Below are 12,334 nucleotides of genomic sequence, written 5' to 3' on the forward strand. Positions count from 1 at the left end.
AGTTTCCGACCAAGGCTCCATTCCGAGGCTGAGCCCAGCCCCAGCCCCAGCCCCCGCCGAGCGCAGGGCCCGCCGGCTCCGCCCCCGGCGGCAGGGCCGCGCTAGGACAGGCGGGCGGAGCCGGCGGGTGGGAGGGAGAGACGCACAATGCGGCCCTGGCCCGCCACATTCCCCAGGAAATCCCGGCTGGAATCCGGCTCGCCAGGCGCAGGGGAAGGGGAGGTCCCCGGCCGCCGCGCTGCGCCCCTCCCCTGCACGGATCGGGGGTCCGCAGCGGGACCCCCACTTCCGCTGCCCCCGGAGAGCTCCGGTGCCCGGCGCTGCAGGGCCTGGCGGAGGCGCCTCGGAGCTCTGCCCCGCCTGCCGCTGGCGGCTGCCCGGTTAGCGTGGGGAGAGGGCGCCAGCAGCCCGGCGGCGGATGAGGCGGGACACGGGGGTCACACCGCAAACACCGGCTCAGATAAAGCCCGCGCCGAGGGCCGGGCCGAGCGGGGGAGGGCCCCAGGCAGCCCCGGAGCATTTGCACACCCGGATCTCTCCCCGCCCCCCCGCCCCCCATGCTTCTTCCTTCCTTCCTTCCTTCCTTCCTTCCCGCGGGGCGGGGCTCGGGAAGAGCCCCAAGATTCACCCCCGCCCAGCCAGCCCCTGGGAGCCGCCCCGTCCGGGGCTTCCCCGCCGGAAGTGACGTCGTTTGGGACACAGCACGTGTCGCCCGGGGCCCGAGTCTCCCCCCGGGCCGCAGCCCGCCCCAGGGGGAAAAGCCCTTGTAGATCAGCAGCTCCCTCCTGCCTGCCCATCCTGAGCGGGTGCTGGCTGCGGCCGGCGGTGCCCTTGGTGCTGAGGAGATCCCCTGAGCTGAGCCCCATTTCTCCCGGGTTGTAGGTGACCTAGGCGGGAGCCAGGCCCCTGAACCAGCCTGGCCCGCGTAAGGGGCAGATGGACCCTGGATTAAAACCCATAACCCCTCTCCGGGTGAGCTGTCCCCGCCTGGTGCTGGAAATGCTCCTCCTAATGCACCCCAAGAGACGCTAGCCCTGGCTATGGGGTCACGCTGTTGACTCATGTCCAGCTTCTCATCCACCATGATCCCCGGGTCCTTTTCTGCTGCGCGGCTGCTTAGCCAGTGCGTCCCCAGCCTGTAACAGCACTTGGGATTCTTCCGCCCCAAGGGCACCACTCTGCACTTCTCCAATGGGAGCTGCCTGGCATGCAAAGACGCCCCCTGCCCCCAGGGCTCAGGGAGCTCAGAGAAGCACGTGTGTGGGCCTGCTGGGTTGCTGACCCGGAGCCACCGAGGTAAGTGTCTCCCAGACAGCGCCTGCATCGGGCATCCCAGCCCCTCCTGCCCCCCAACCCCCTGCCCTAGGTGACAGCCCAAACACCTGCACCCCTCCTGCGCCCCTTCAAATGATCAAACCCTGGCCCTGCACCCGTACCGCATCCCGCACCCCCCTCTCCTTCCCCGAGCTCCACCCCAGACTCCTGCATGAACATGGAGGGGGACGGCCCTGGACCATTTACTGAATGCTTGGATTGGCCAATCTTCAACAATTATTCCCCGCCCCCCCCTCGCAGGCTAGACAATACGTAGTGATGTCATGAGTGCTGGGGACTGGGCCAGCTGATCTCTGGAGGTGATTCTCTGGTCATCACACACCATTTTCCCAGGACCCCACCTCGTCGGCTGCACAGGGTGGACAGGGCTCGCTGAAGGCGTAGCCTCATCTTTCACTGCATGGCTCCATTATTTATTGCCCCCTGTCCTGTGCTGAAAATGCCCTTATGAAGCTCCTCTGGGACTGCTCCACGGTGTTTTTATATTTGTCCTTCACGGCTGTTGATGAATTTATCTTCGCAACGCCCCTGGGAAGGGAGCTGTGGCACTGTTCCCTGCATTTCATCCAGTGGGAGTGTAGGCCCTGGAGGTCTGGGCTGATGGTCAAAGCCTCAGCTGATTCAGAGTGCTCAGCTGGAGGGGAGGGTGTGATTTTAGAGCACTTTGCATTTTGTGGCTGGGTCTGTGCAGATCCCAGGTCCCAGGCATGGCTGTGCTTCTGCAAATCACACCCCACGGATCCCTTGTGAATATAAGTGACTAGCTCAGCATCAGACAGGAATGCTGTGGCACAGGCAAGGCTGAGATCCATGCTCCAGGGCTGCATCTGTTCAACTGCTTAAACCATGAGATGACCATGCGTACCTTGCCTGGACACCTTCCAGCTTCTATAAAGCAGGTGGCAGGAGATCACTGCCCTGCCTCATCCCCTAGCTGGCCTGTCTTATGGACTGAATGAGACAGGGGTTGTACAGACAGAACGGTGAATGTGTGCGATCATGTAACTAGAGATGCGCGCTGTAGACGGGGGGGGCACAGTTAAGGTTACGCAGGCAGCCTTAATTCTGGCATTTCCTATTGCTGAATGCCTGGCTTTGTGTTCCATTATTTGAAGTAGTTTTTAAGTGTAAATTCCTTCATTTAAAAAACAACTTTCACCAGTGAAACCCCCCTAACTTTCATCCTGTAAAACCGGATTGACCCAACCCCGTGCCCCTGTTAGAGCCACCATGCCAAATTCTCGTTAATGCAAGGTGAGTTAACGGTAGCAATAGGAGGCTGTAATCGACGGGGAGACCTGCCACTAGAGGGCAGTGGAGACACACATTTTGCCAGTGGGCCCCTCAGCTCTGGGCAAAGGCTGAGGTCCATTCCAGGCTCTGGGTGTTCTCTAGGGGGTTCAGACCCTGCTGCTCCCACCCTCTCCCTGTTCTCTTCTCTTGTCCCTTCTCCTGCCCATCCTCCCACAGCTCTCTCTGATCTCCTTGCCCTGAACCATTCTTGCAGCTCCTGGTCCTTTCCCCAGATCCTGTCCTTGTTCCCATCTGCTGTTCTCTCCAGCCCCTTGCTTCCCACTTGTGGCTGGTACCCCACCTTCTACCCCTGCCCTGTTCCCGGAGGCGCCCCAGGGCTCTGAACGGCCCTGCTGATCTGCCAGGCCCAGAGGAGCCAGGACTCGCCCCTGGCACACATTTGGCTCTGCTGCATTTGCTGACAGACAAGGTCCTTGTTCTCACACACTCGGCTGTGGCCTGTTCTCGATGGCATTTCTCCCCCAAGTGCTCCGCTGTCTGTCTCCTTGTGACTCTGGGGTGACCAGGGCTGCATGGCAGCAGCTCCCCTGGGGCTCTTTGGCCTAGTTAGCCCCCAGGACCTGTGGTGGGGCTGCTGTGCCTGCTACCACAGGGCTGGTGGGCAGAGCGTGGCTTGAGCTCGGTGGCTGCAGACTCATGAGGGGCTTAAGTGGGGCTGTTGCCTGCGGAGAATCCCAACCGTGGGCTTCTGGTGCTTGTGATCCAGGGAGTCCTACAGTCTGAGGCCAGAAGGGACAAGCCTTGGTGCGGCCACCTGACTACACCATCCAAAATAACTCCTAGGGCAGATCTTTGAAACGGCCACTGGGGAGCTCGGCAGACAGACGCTGGCTCCTGCCAAGGCCCCGGGTCTCAGCTGACGGCTGAGAAATGCAGAGCTGGAAGCTGCCTTACGCACCTGTGTCCTGCACTGAGTGGTTTGGCTGTGAGCCTCTGGGACTGCGCAGCTCCCCACCCAGGAGAGGGACAGTAACCCAGGGCTGAGCTCAGCAGCAGGTGTCACGTCCTGCCCAACAGGAAAAGCTCCTCCCCACCAGGGCAACTGTCACGGGACAGTAGCGCTCCCCCGTTTCCCCCACAAATGAGCTGTGCAAGCGAGTCCCCCCTTCAGCTGCGTCTGCAGCTTGGAGCACGTGGCAGGAGGAGGGGACAGACCCCACAGAATGGGACTCAGGACCTGCGTGCTGCTGGGAGTCTGGGGCAAGATGTTCCAGGCGTAAGCAAGAGATCCCGGCTGCTTAGCCCTACAAGGCACAGAGAGCTGACAGCTGATACACGCTCCTGGGGGTTCTCCACCGTCAGCTGGGCTGGATTTCCGGTGGGAGAGCTCGCAGCTTCCTGCCAGCACAGGCCACTGCGTGGCAGCCCAGCAGGGGAACCACACCAGGGCAGGGGGTCTCTGTGTGCTCAGGAAGGCAAGAAAGCCACCCCCTCCCCCAAAGGGCCAGGCCTGGCCTGCCCGAGCCAGAGGGCACCCAGCGGGCTGAGCAGGATGCAGATCAGGGCGGCAGCACAGCACCGACAGCTGGGGGAGCTCCCGCCCTGCTCCCCCAGCGCCTGTCCTGCTGTTCTGCAGTGCTTCAGGAGTCAGCCCAGAGCCCAGCCCTGGCAGTGCCCCCTCTGCCCTACGAGGGCCATGCACGCCCGGCTCCCAGAGCTCCTGGGGGGACAGCAGCACCTCCTGCTGGTCAGGCTCCAAAGCGCCCCCAGGTCCTTGGCGTGAGGTTACCCCGGACTGGGGAAAAGCTGGGGCAGGAGGGCGCCGGCCTGCAGGAGTTGGACAGGCCACGCTGGGGGACCTAGAGCCCACCCCCTGCTGCTCTCGCCCTCTGCCCACGCCCTGGGGCTGCTCTTGCCACACCTGCTGGAGCAGCGGCTCTGAGCCCCTCTGGCAGCGCCTTTCCCCAGGAAGGCGGCAAGGGGCAGGGACGGGAGCTGGGTTGGGCCTGGCTTTAGTTCTGTACAAACCTGGGGCGGCTCAGGCTGCGGTCAGGTGTCCTGTGCTGTGACGACTTCCATGTGCCCGGCCGGTGCCCCTCGGCCCCGACCCACAGCCCCACACCCAGGCTCCCCCCACTGCCCTGCTGGTGTCCCTTGGCCCCAACCCATGGCCCCACCGCCAGGCTCGGCCCCGACCCACAGCCCCACTCCCAGGCTCCACCTACAGCCTGGCTGGTGCCCCTTGGCCCTAACCCACAGCCTCACCCCCAGGCTAGGCCCCGACCCACAGCCCCACTCCCAGGCTCCCCACACAGCACTGCCGATGCTAGATCTGCCCCCTGTCCTTTCCCCGGGTGCCGCAGGGCCGGGGGTGGTGTTCTCAGACCGCCCCGTCTGGCAGGCCGGAGGAGGCAGTTTTTGGCAGATCACGTCGCCCCTTTCTGGCTAAGTCTCACCCTGTGGCTGGGGGCTCAGGCATGGGGCCCTCCCCAGGTGGGGGCAGGGACAGTCTGGGCAGGGTTTGCCTGGGACCAAGAGGGGGCGCTGTTGAGCTACCATTGGTGCTCCCCACTCCTGGTGGCCCTGGGGAATTTCAAACCTGGGCCTGGGGGGCTCGGGTGTGACAAGCAGATCCAGGCCCCGAAGCTGCCCCAGCCGCTCCTCGCCTAGGGGAACGCGCAGCAGGCACACCGCCCCTGTACAGCCAGGCCTGCTCCTCCCAGCCACTTCTACGCTTAGGGGCCGAGTAGCCAGGAGCCCCGACTTACCTGGCAACCAGTGGCTGCTGGTAACGCAGGGTTAATGGGGCTCAGCCCCACGCTTGTTTGGGGGTGGGGCTGTTCCCCCCATGCTCCTCCTTTGCAATGGGAGCGGTGGGGGGCACTGCCCAGCCAGCCAGCAAGGGAGAGGCCTGGAGCTCCTTCCTCCAGGAAGCGAGAGCAGTACTGCACAGGGCAAGCAGGCTGCAGGTCGGAGGAGCCTGCCCTTGTCCGTGGCTGAGCAGAGAGGGGGCGGGGGAGCTTGTGAGCCAGCTCGGGGGCTGCAAGAGGCGTGGGACCGCCCGAGGCAGCGGCTTGGCTCCCGCCCCGGGGCAGGACGTCAGGATGGAGGAAATGCAGCAGGCGTCAGATGAGCTCCGTGCTCTGTAACTGGATGATCTGGGCCTGGAACCAGTTTCCCCTGGAGGTGCCCTGGGCCCCAGCTGTCTCTGGCTGCCACGGACGCCTGGTGGAGTGAGCCTGGGGCAGGGGGTGAGGGAAAGGAGAGCGCACTGCAGAGCCTTCCCCCACTGCTCTAACCAGAGCACCCCGGCAGGGGACGCAGTGTAAGGAGTGCTTTGGGGGGAGCAGGGAGGTACAGCTGTGTCTGTGGCCACCTGCAGCAGGAGGACTTTGCCAGGCGGCATGGAAAGGCCGCGGGAGCTGAGACCTACTTGTGATGACTGGTCCCAGGGCTGGACGCCAGAGAGCCTCTGAGCGAGTGGGCCAGCTGAGCACTGTGCTGCTAGCAGGTTTGGAGGTGCCTGGTTGAGCTGCCAGCTGGGGGCTGGTGCTGTTTCTGCACTGGGAATCTGCAATACAGAACAGCAGGAAGGGGCCGCTGCAGAGATCAGCGGTGAAGACTGTGGCAGAGCATTTACTGTGCCCGATTACGTCTTTCCTGGGTCTCGCCCTGGGGGTGGTTGCAAATGAATTGGGCTGCGTCTGGTCCTGCCTTAAGGAGCCCCCGACAGATGCCTTCCCGGTGCTTGTTCCAGGGATTCAAGGGACGCGCAAGCTTGGAGGCCCGAGGCACGTGGGGCCCACGTGGGATGCAGGTGGAAGGGCCTGGAACTGCCGTCCAAGCTGCTGCATGCTGGGACGTGCTCCGCTGCTCAGAAGAGCCCAAGCCAGCCAGCCAGCCAGCCACGCAGCTCCGAAGCCCAAGCACAAACAGCCACGTTACCATTCGTAGTGGAGCCCCGATCTGTAGACCTGCCGCCATGGGCTTCTGCTTGCCATGCAGGCCTGCCCCCAGCTGTCTCGAGGGCCTCGTTCCCAACTGCCGGCCTCCCGAGCCTTAACGAACGGATTTCCCAGTGGTCCACATGGTGCTGATCTCTTGCCAGGGCTGTGCGCTCTGGCCTCTCACGCTCTACTGAGAGGTACCCACAGATTGAGAACTAGTCGACCCTTCCGTTGGTCTGTGGGAGGCCAAAGCTGTAATCTCTCCGGGTTCGCTGCTGCGCCCTGGGCTGGCCTTGTGGCTTACGCTGTCTCCAGAAACCCTGCAGGGAATTTCTGGTTTTCACTTAGGAAAATCTTTGTAGCTCGGCAGCTGTTGAAAGGTTTCCAGAGAGGACACTCAGCGTTTCCTTGAGTCTATCGTAAAGCCACTGCAACCCTGGGCTAATTGTGCCACTGGTTAATTACCTTCACCGGTCAAATTTGCTCCTTATTTCTGATCTGAATTTACCTAAGCTTCGACTTCCAGCCGCTGGATCACGGCATATTCCTCTCTGCACTGCATGGGAAAGCCCATACTAAAGATTTGTTCCCCACGTAGGTACTTTGATCACGTCAATTCTGAACCGTCTCTTTGTCAAGCTGAAGAGACTGAGCTCCTTGAATCTCTCAGGATGAGGCAGCTTTTCTAATCCTCCGTGGTTTTTCTCTGAACCCTCTCTGATTTACCAACAGATGGGAGATCTGCCAGCGAACGCCCTCACTCTCCCCTGGATGGACTCGCACTGGGGCAGAGAGGAGCTCAGCTTCCCTGGAGCACTCAGTCGCTGGACACTCTTGCGATAACTCCCCTGGTACAGTGTGTGCTTTTTATTGCGGATGTGCTGGTAGGGGCTGAAGCAAGGCCTGCTAACCCAAGCAGCTCTGGCAGCGACCACAGTTAGGCCCTGCCTGGGCTGACCTGGAACTGGGAACCTATTAACGGTAGGCTTCAATATGCCGGTAGTGCCCCCAATGCCTTGATTAACAATGGGCCTTAGGTTCTTAATTCGTACTTACAACGCCCACTGAAACTCCGGAGGACAGATCTTGGAATTCGGGCCACTGCGAAGGAACTGAATGGGCTGGCCCGTGACAGGGGGCACGATGCTGTTCCACCACTCAGCAACCCTGCCAGCCACGTCTCGGATCCATATAAGGGCTTTTTGTAATAAATGACTCGGTCGTAGCTGATCAGATGCTATGGGAAAAATAACCTCACACCCTAGGCTGAAATTAGGCAGCTGCTTTTCTATTGCTGTGCCCATCCTGAGGCTGGAGAACAGGGGTACCTCTAAGTTTGTCCATCCAGTGGGTGGAATAAATTTTGTTCTGTGCACGAAGGCAGGTGTGGGTGTGCCTCACCAATAGGCATGCAGGCTGCCCACCGGGGACACGCTGCCCACCAGCTGGGTGACAACTGAACCTCTCCTGGGCAGCTGCCCATGCGCTCAGCTGACCGGGAACACTGCTAGGGAGGCCGGTAAGTGGCAGTCCTCTACCGGCATTGAGAGCGAGTGTTCTCTCTTCCTTTCGTGGGCGATTTTTTGTCTCCAGACTTCCTCTTCCGTCCTTCTCCAACATTCCCCCCTTTGCCTTACTGTGCTCTGATCTTTGCATTGACCGCTCTAGTTTTTCCTGAATTGTCGCTTGAAAGCTGTTCAATTTCTCCACTCTTCTCCCTCCTTTCTTGCCTGTGTGCCAGGCTCCGTATTTATTGCAGCAAGAAACTGATTAATCTTAGGCCCTGATCCTGCTGCACAGGCTTGCTGGCATGCTTAACCTGACACATAGTAAGCACTTCTGTTGATGTCATTGGAGCTATTCAGTGTATAAACTTAAGCGTGTGCACTTTACCAAGTCTTGTGATATTCGGAGGTTTTGTTTTGTTTTTCTTAAGGCACCAGCTTAAAGAGCATCTCAGCTGTTGCTTAAAAATTCTCCCTTTCCTGATTGCACAGAAGAGTTTAATAGTAACAGAGAGTAAGCCGTGCTAGTCTATACACTATCAAAACAAAAAGCAGTCAAGTAGCACTTTAAAGACTAGCAAAATAGTTTATTAGGTGATGAGCTTTCGTGGGACAGACCCACTTCTTCAGACCATAGCCAAGTTCGTCCACTTCTCTTTCTAAAACGGAGCGATACTCTCTCTTCATTAACACACGTACCTTGAGGTCATTGACAGAATGCCCCATTCTGTCAATATTTATGGCTGACCTGGAACAACGATTCCTCAGCTCTCGTCCCCTATCACCACTCCTCAACTTAAGATACATTGATGATATCTTTATGATTTGGACCCATGGTACAGAGGCTCTAGAAGAATTCCACAGAGACTTTAACAATCTGCACCCCACCATCAACTTATGCCTCGATTACAACATGCAAGAGAGACATTGCCTGGACACTACAGTACTAATCAAGGATGGCATGATCGGTACCACACTGTACCGAAAACCTACTGATCGCTATACTCATCTACACCCTTCTAGCTTCCATCCTGCACACGTGACTAGATCCATTGTTTACGGTCAAGCTCTTAGGTATAATCGCATTTGCTCTGATCCAACTGACAGAGACCAAAAACTACAAGAACTTTACCAAATATTCATAAAGCTGAATTACCCACCAGGAGAAGTAAAAAAAAACAAATCGACAGGGCCAGACGAATACCCAGAGACCAGCTACTCCAAGATCGGCCCAAAAAAGCCAAGAACAGAACACCACTGGTCATCACCTACAGCCCCCAACTCAGACCACTGCAACGAATTATTAAAGACCTACAACCTATTCTTAATCAGGATGCTACACTCCAGAAGGCCCTGGGTGACATGCCTGTTCTCTCCTACAGACAACCTCCCAACCTCATGAGGATCCTCACTAACAGCCGCAGTCTATACCCCAGGAACACTGGTCCTGGAACCTTTCCCTGCAACAAAGCCCGCTGCCAGCTTTGTCCACATATCTTCTCTGGAAATACCGTCACTGGACCTAACCAGGTTACTCAGAGAATCACGGGCACTTTCTCATGCTCCTCTACTAACATCATATCTGCCATCATGTGCCAACAATGCCCAGATGCTTTGTATATTGGACAGACTTCAAACTCTTAGACAAAGGGTCAACGGACACAAAACAGACATCAAAACACTCCAGATCCACAAACCAGTTAGTCAACATTTTAATGGAATGGGGCATTCTGTCAATGACCTCAAGGTATGTGTGTTAATGAAGAGACATTATCGCTCCGTTTTAGAAAGAGAAGTGGACGAACTGACATTTATATTCAAATTCGGAACATTAACACATGGTTTAAATCGTGATGGAAACTTTCTGAGTCACTATAGGGGCTCGTCTGCATACTTGACTCAATCTAATTCTTGATCTTTCCCCCCACCCCTCCACTCTCTGATTTGCTCACCTTGATTATCTTTTTCTGATTTGTCCTCCTTGCTTACTGTTTTTGGTTCTCTGTGTCTTAAATATTGAGTCTGTTCTGGTCTGGCTATGGTCTGAAGAAGTGGGTCTGTCCCACGAAAGCTCATCACCTAATAAACTATTTTGCTAGTCTTTAAAGTGCTACTTGACTGCTTTTTGTTTTGATAGAGAAAAGTTTGTACGTGTGACTTCTGGAACCCCAAAAGCAAATACAAAGTGTCCCCAGTGTATTGTTTATTTAAGCCAATTTTATGATTTGTTGAGGCCTCACTCGTGATTTTTGAACTACGATGCATAAGGCTTTGCAGGGTCAGGGTTTAGGGTTGTTCAGTTTTCGCCCGCCATCAAACTCCCTGCACAGAGAGCTGTATTACAAAGGGAAACCGGCTCAGCCAGTTTCTGCAGAGAGCTGATCTGGATGCAATAGGAAACTGACTAGGATTAGTCAATTTCCCTTGGTCTCCACCTCCCCTGCTGCTGGTCTCAACTTGGACCGGCCCCCTCCCCCAGCTTCGGCTCCTCCCTTCCAGCTGCTGAGCAGCCATGTGAAAGGAAGACTGTATTCCTTTGCTTGGGGGGGGGGGTTGGAATCTGCAAACTTTTGTGCCTTTTACAGGCCCCTGGCGCCACCTGTTCCTTTGCCTTCTTCCGCAGGGCTGGTTCTTGCTTTCACACTTGATGTTTACCTCACAAGACGTGTGATAAGACTCAAGCTGTGTCTACACTACAGAGGTGTTCTGCTGCTCTAACTATACCAGCCATGCTGATGGCAGTATTTTCAGGTCTAGCTGTCTTTACACCAAGTGTTCCTTGTAAGCTGTGAGCTTGTGCAGCCCTTCAGGGGGATTCTATTGCTGCCCCACAGATTAGCAGAGCGCCCACAGCTTGGGTTGTGTTTTTCCTGGTGGTACACATCGCACATGCCTGGGGCACATAACAAAATTTATTCTGCCCATGGACAGAAAAAAATTAGAGGGAACATTGGTCTACACTGGGGACCATCCAGGGTTCGCTGTCAGTCAGAGGTGTGTTTTTTTTTCACACCCCGATCTGCAAAGTTCCACTGGTGCAAACTGTTAAGGGTAGACCAGGTGTGTCCAGCCTGCGGGCCGCATGCGGCCCTGGACAGCTAGTAATGCGGCCCCACAGGATGGTAAACTTTTAACATTATTATGTGATTTATATACATTAACTATATTATATATTTTATATGCGGCCTAAGACAATTCCTCTTCACTCAATGCGGCCCAGGCAAGCCAAAAGGTTGGACACCCATGGGTTAGACCAAGCCTCGCCACCACTGATTTGGTCCATATTCACCTCTGTTACACGGTTAGCTGTGTGACTCCTTTCCGTAACCCACTGCTAAAGTGGGAAGCTATTTCTTGCTACTGTGGAATAGAGCTTTGCTCTGTCCATACTGGGCTTCACAGACATTACTAGAAAATTACTGCGCTGTCCAAAGACACGACCCTATTGCTGGAGAAAAGACCTACCACAGGCGTCTGTGCTAACAGGCAGATTTTGAGAGAAAGATCCACCAAACCTCCTGTATTAGCCGCTGGAAACGTTTTGACCTCACCTGTTGACATAGCTACACTCCTTCACCACAGCTGTAGTGCTGCTATGTAGACAGGCCCTAAGTTGGCATCACCAAGAGCTACAGCGAACGGCTCATCTCCAAGTGCTTTACTGAAAAAGTCAGCAGCATTAGCTCCATTTTACAGATGGGGAAACTGATGGAGCTGGGGTGTAACTTGTCCAAAGTTGTCCCAGCTCTGTCACTGTGCCCGCTGCAGGCAGAACCCAACTCTCCTGAGTGCTAGCTGGGCACTCTATCCATTAGGTTACACTGCCTCACCTCGGAGAGAACAGGCATGGAACCCTCCTCTGCTTGCCCAGGGGAGCTGGGGCCAGCTGGCTCAGCACAGCTAAGCACATCTGCTTGTTCCTCCTGTTTCAGACTCCCCAAGGGTCCTGAGGTGGGAGCGCCCTGTCATGCCCAGCCTGGCCTTGCCTAGTTCTGGGGTCAGCCTGGGGCGCGGGTGCACAGACATGCCTGCTATTCAGCCAAGCAGTCAGGGCTTGGCTGGGCGGGGAGCAGCCAGGCATGGGGGCAGTTAAAGGAGGGATGCCCTGACATCAGCAGGGCTGGGGGTGCAGGAGGCACAGTCTGCAGAGACAGGGGCGCAGCGGGTGGGTTGATGCAGCCCTGGGCAATGATGCGGGGTGGATACCCTGCCCAGCAAAAGCAGTTTCCCCGCGCCCTGCAGAGGGGCTGGAAGCAAAGATCCCAGCTGAGGCCTGACCCGGGCGGCCCCAGG

The 12,334-nt window shown here is 57.1% G+C and overlaps 1 protein-coding gene across 1 annotated transcript in view; it reads left to right on the forward strand.

The window, feature by feature from the left end:
• The first annotated feature begins 836 nt into the window (after nt 1–836).
• The window catches only part of TFAP4 (transcription factor AP-4), a 32,460-nt gene continuing 20,962 nt past the window's right edge, over nt 837–12,334 (forward strand). The window contains exon 1 of the mRNA XM_075010365.1: nt 837–1,296. Within this exon, the coding sequence (XP_074866466.1) occupies nt 1,208–1,296 (89 nt within the window). The 5' untranslated portion in view covers nt 837–1,207. The remainder of the gene's footprint in view (nt 1,297–12,334) is intronic.

The sequence above is a fragment of the Carettochelys insculpta genome, chromosome 16, assembly GCF_033958435.1.
Source record: "Carettochelys insculpta isolate YL-2023 chromosome 16, ASM3395843v1, whole genome shotgun sequence".
Lineage (NCBI taxonomy): Eukaryota > Metazoa > Chordata > Testudines > Carettochelyidae > Carettochelys > Carettochelys insculpta.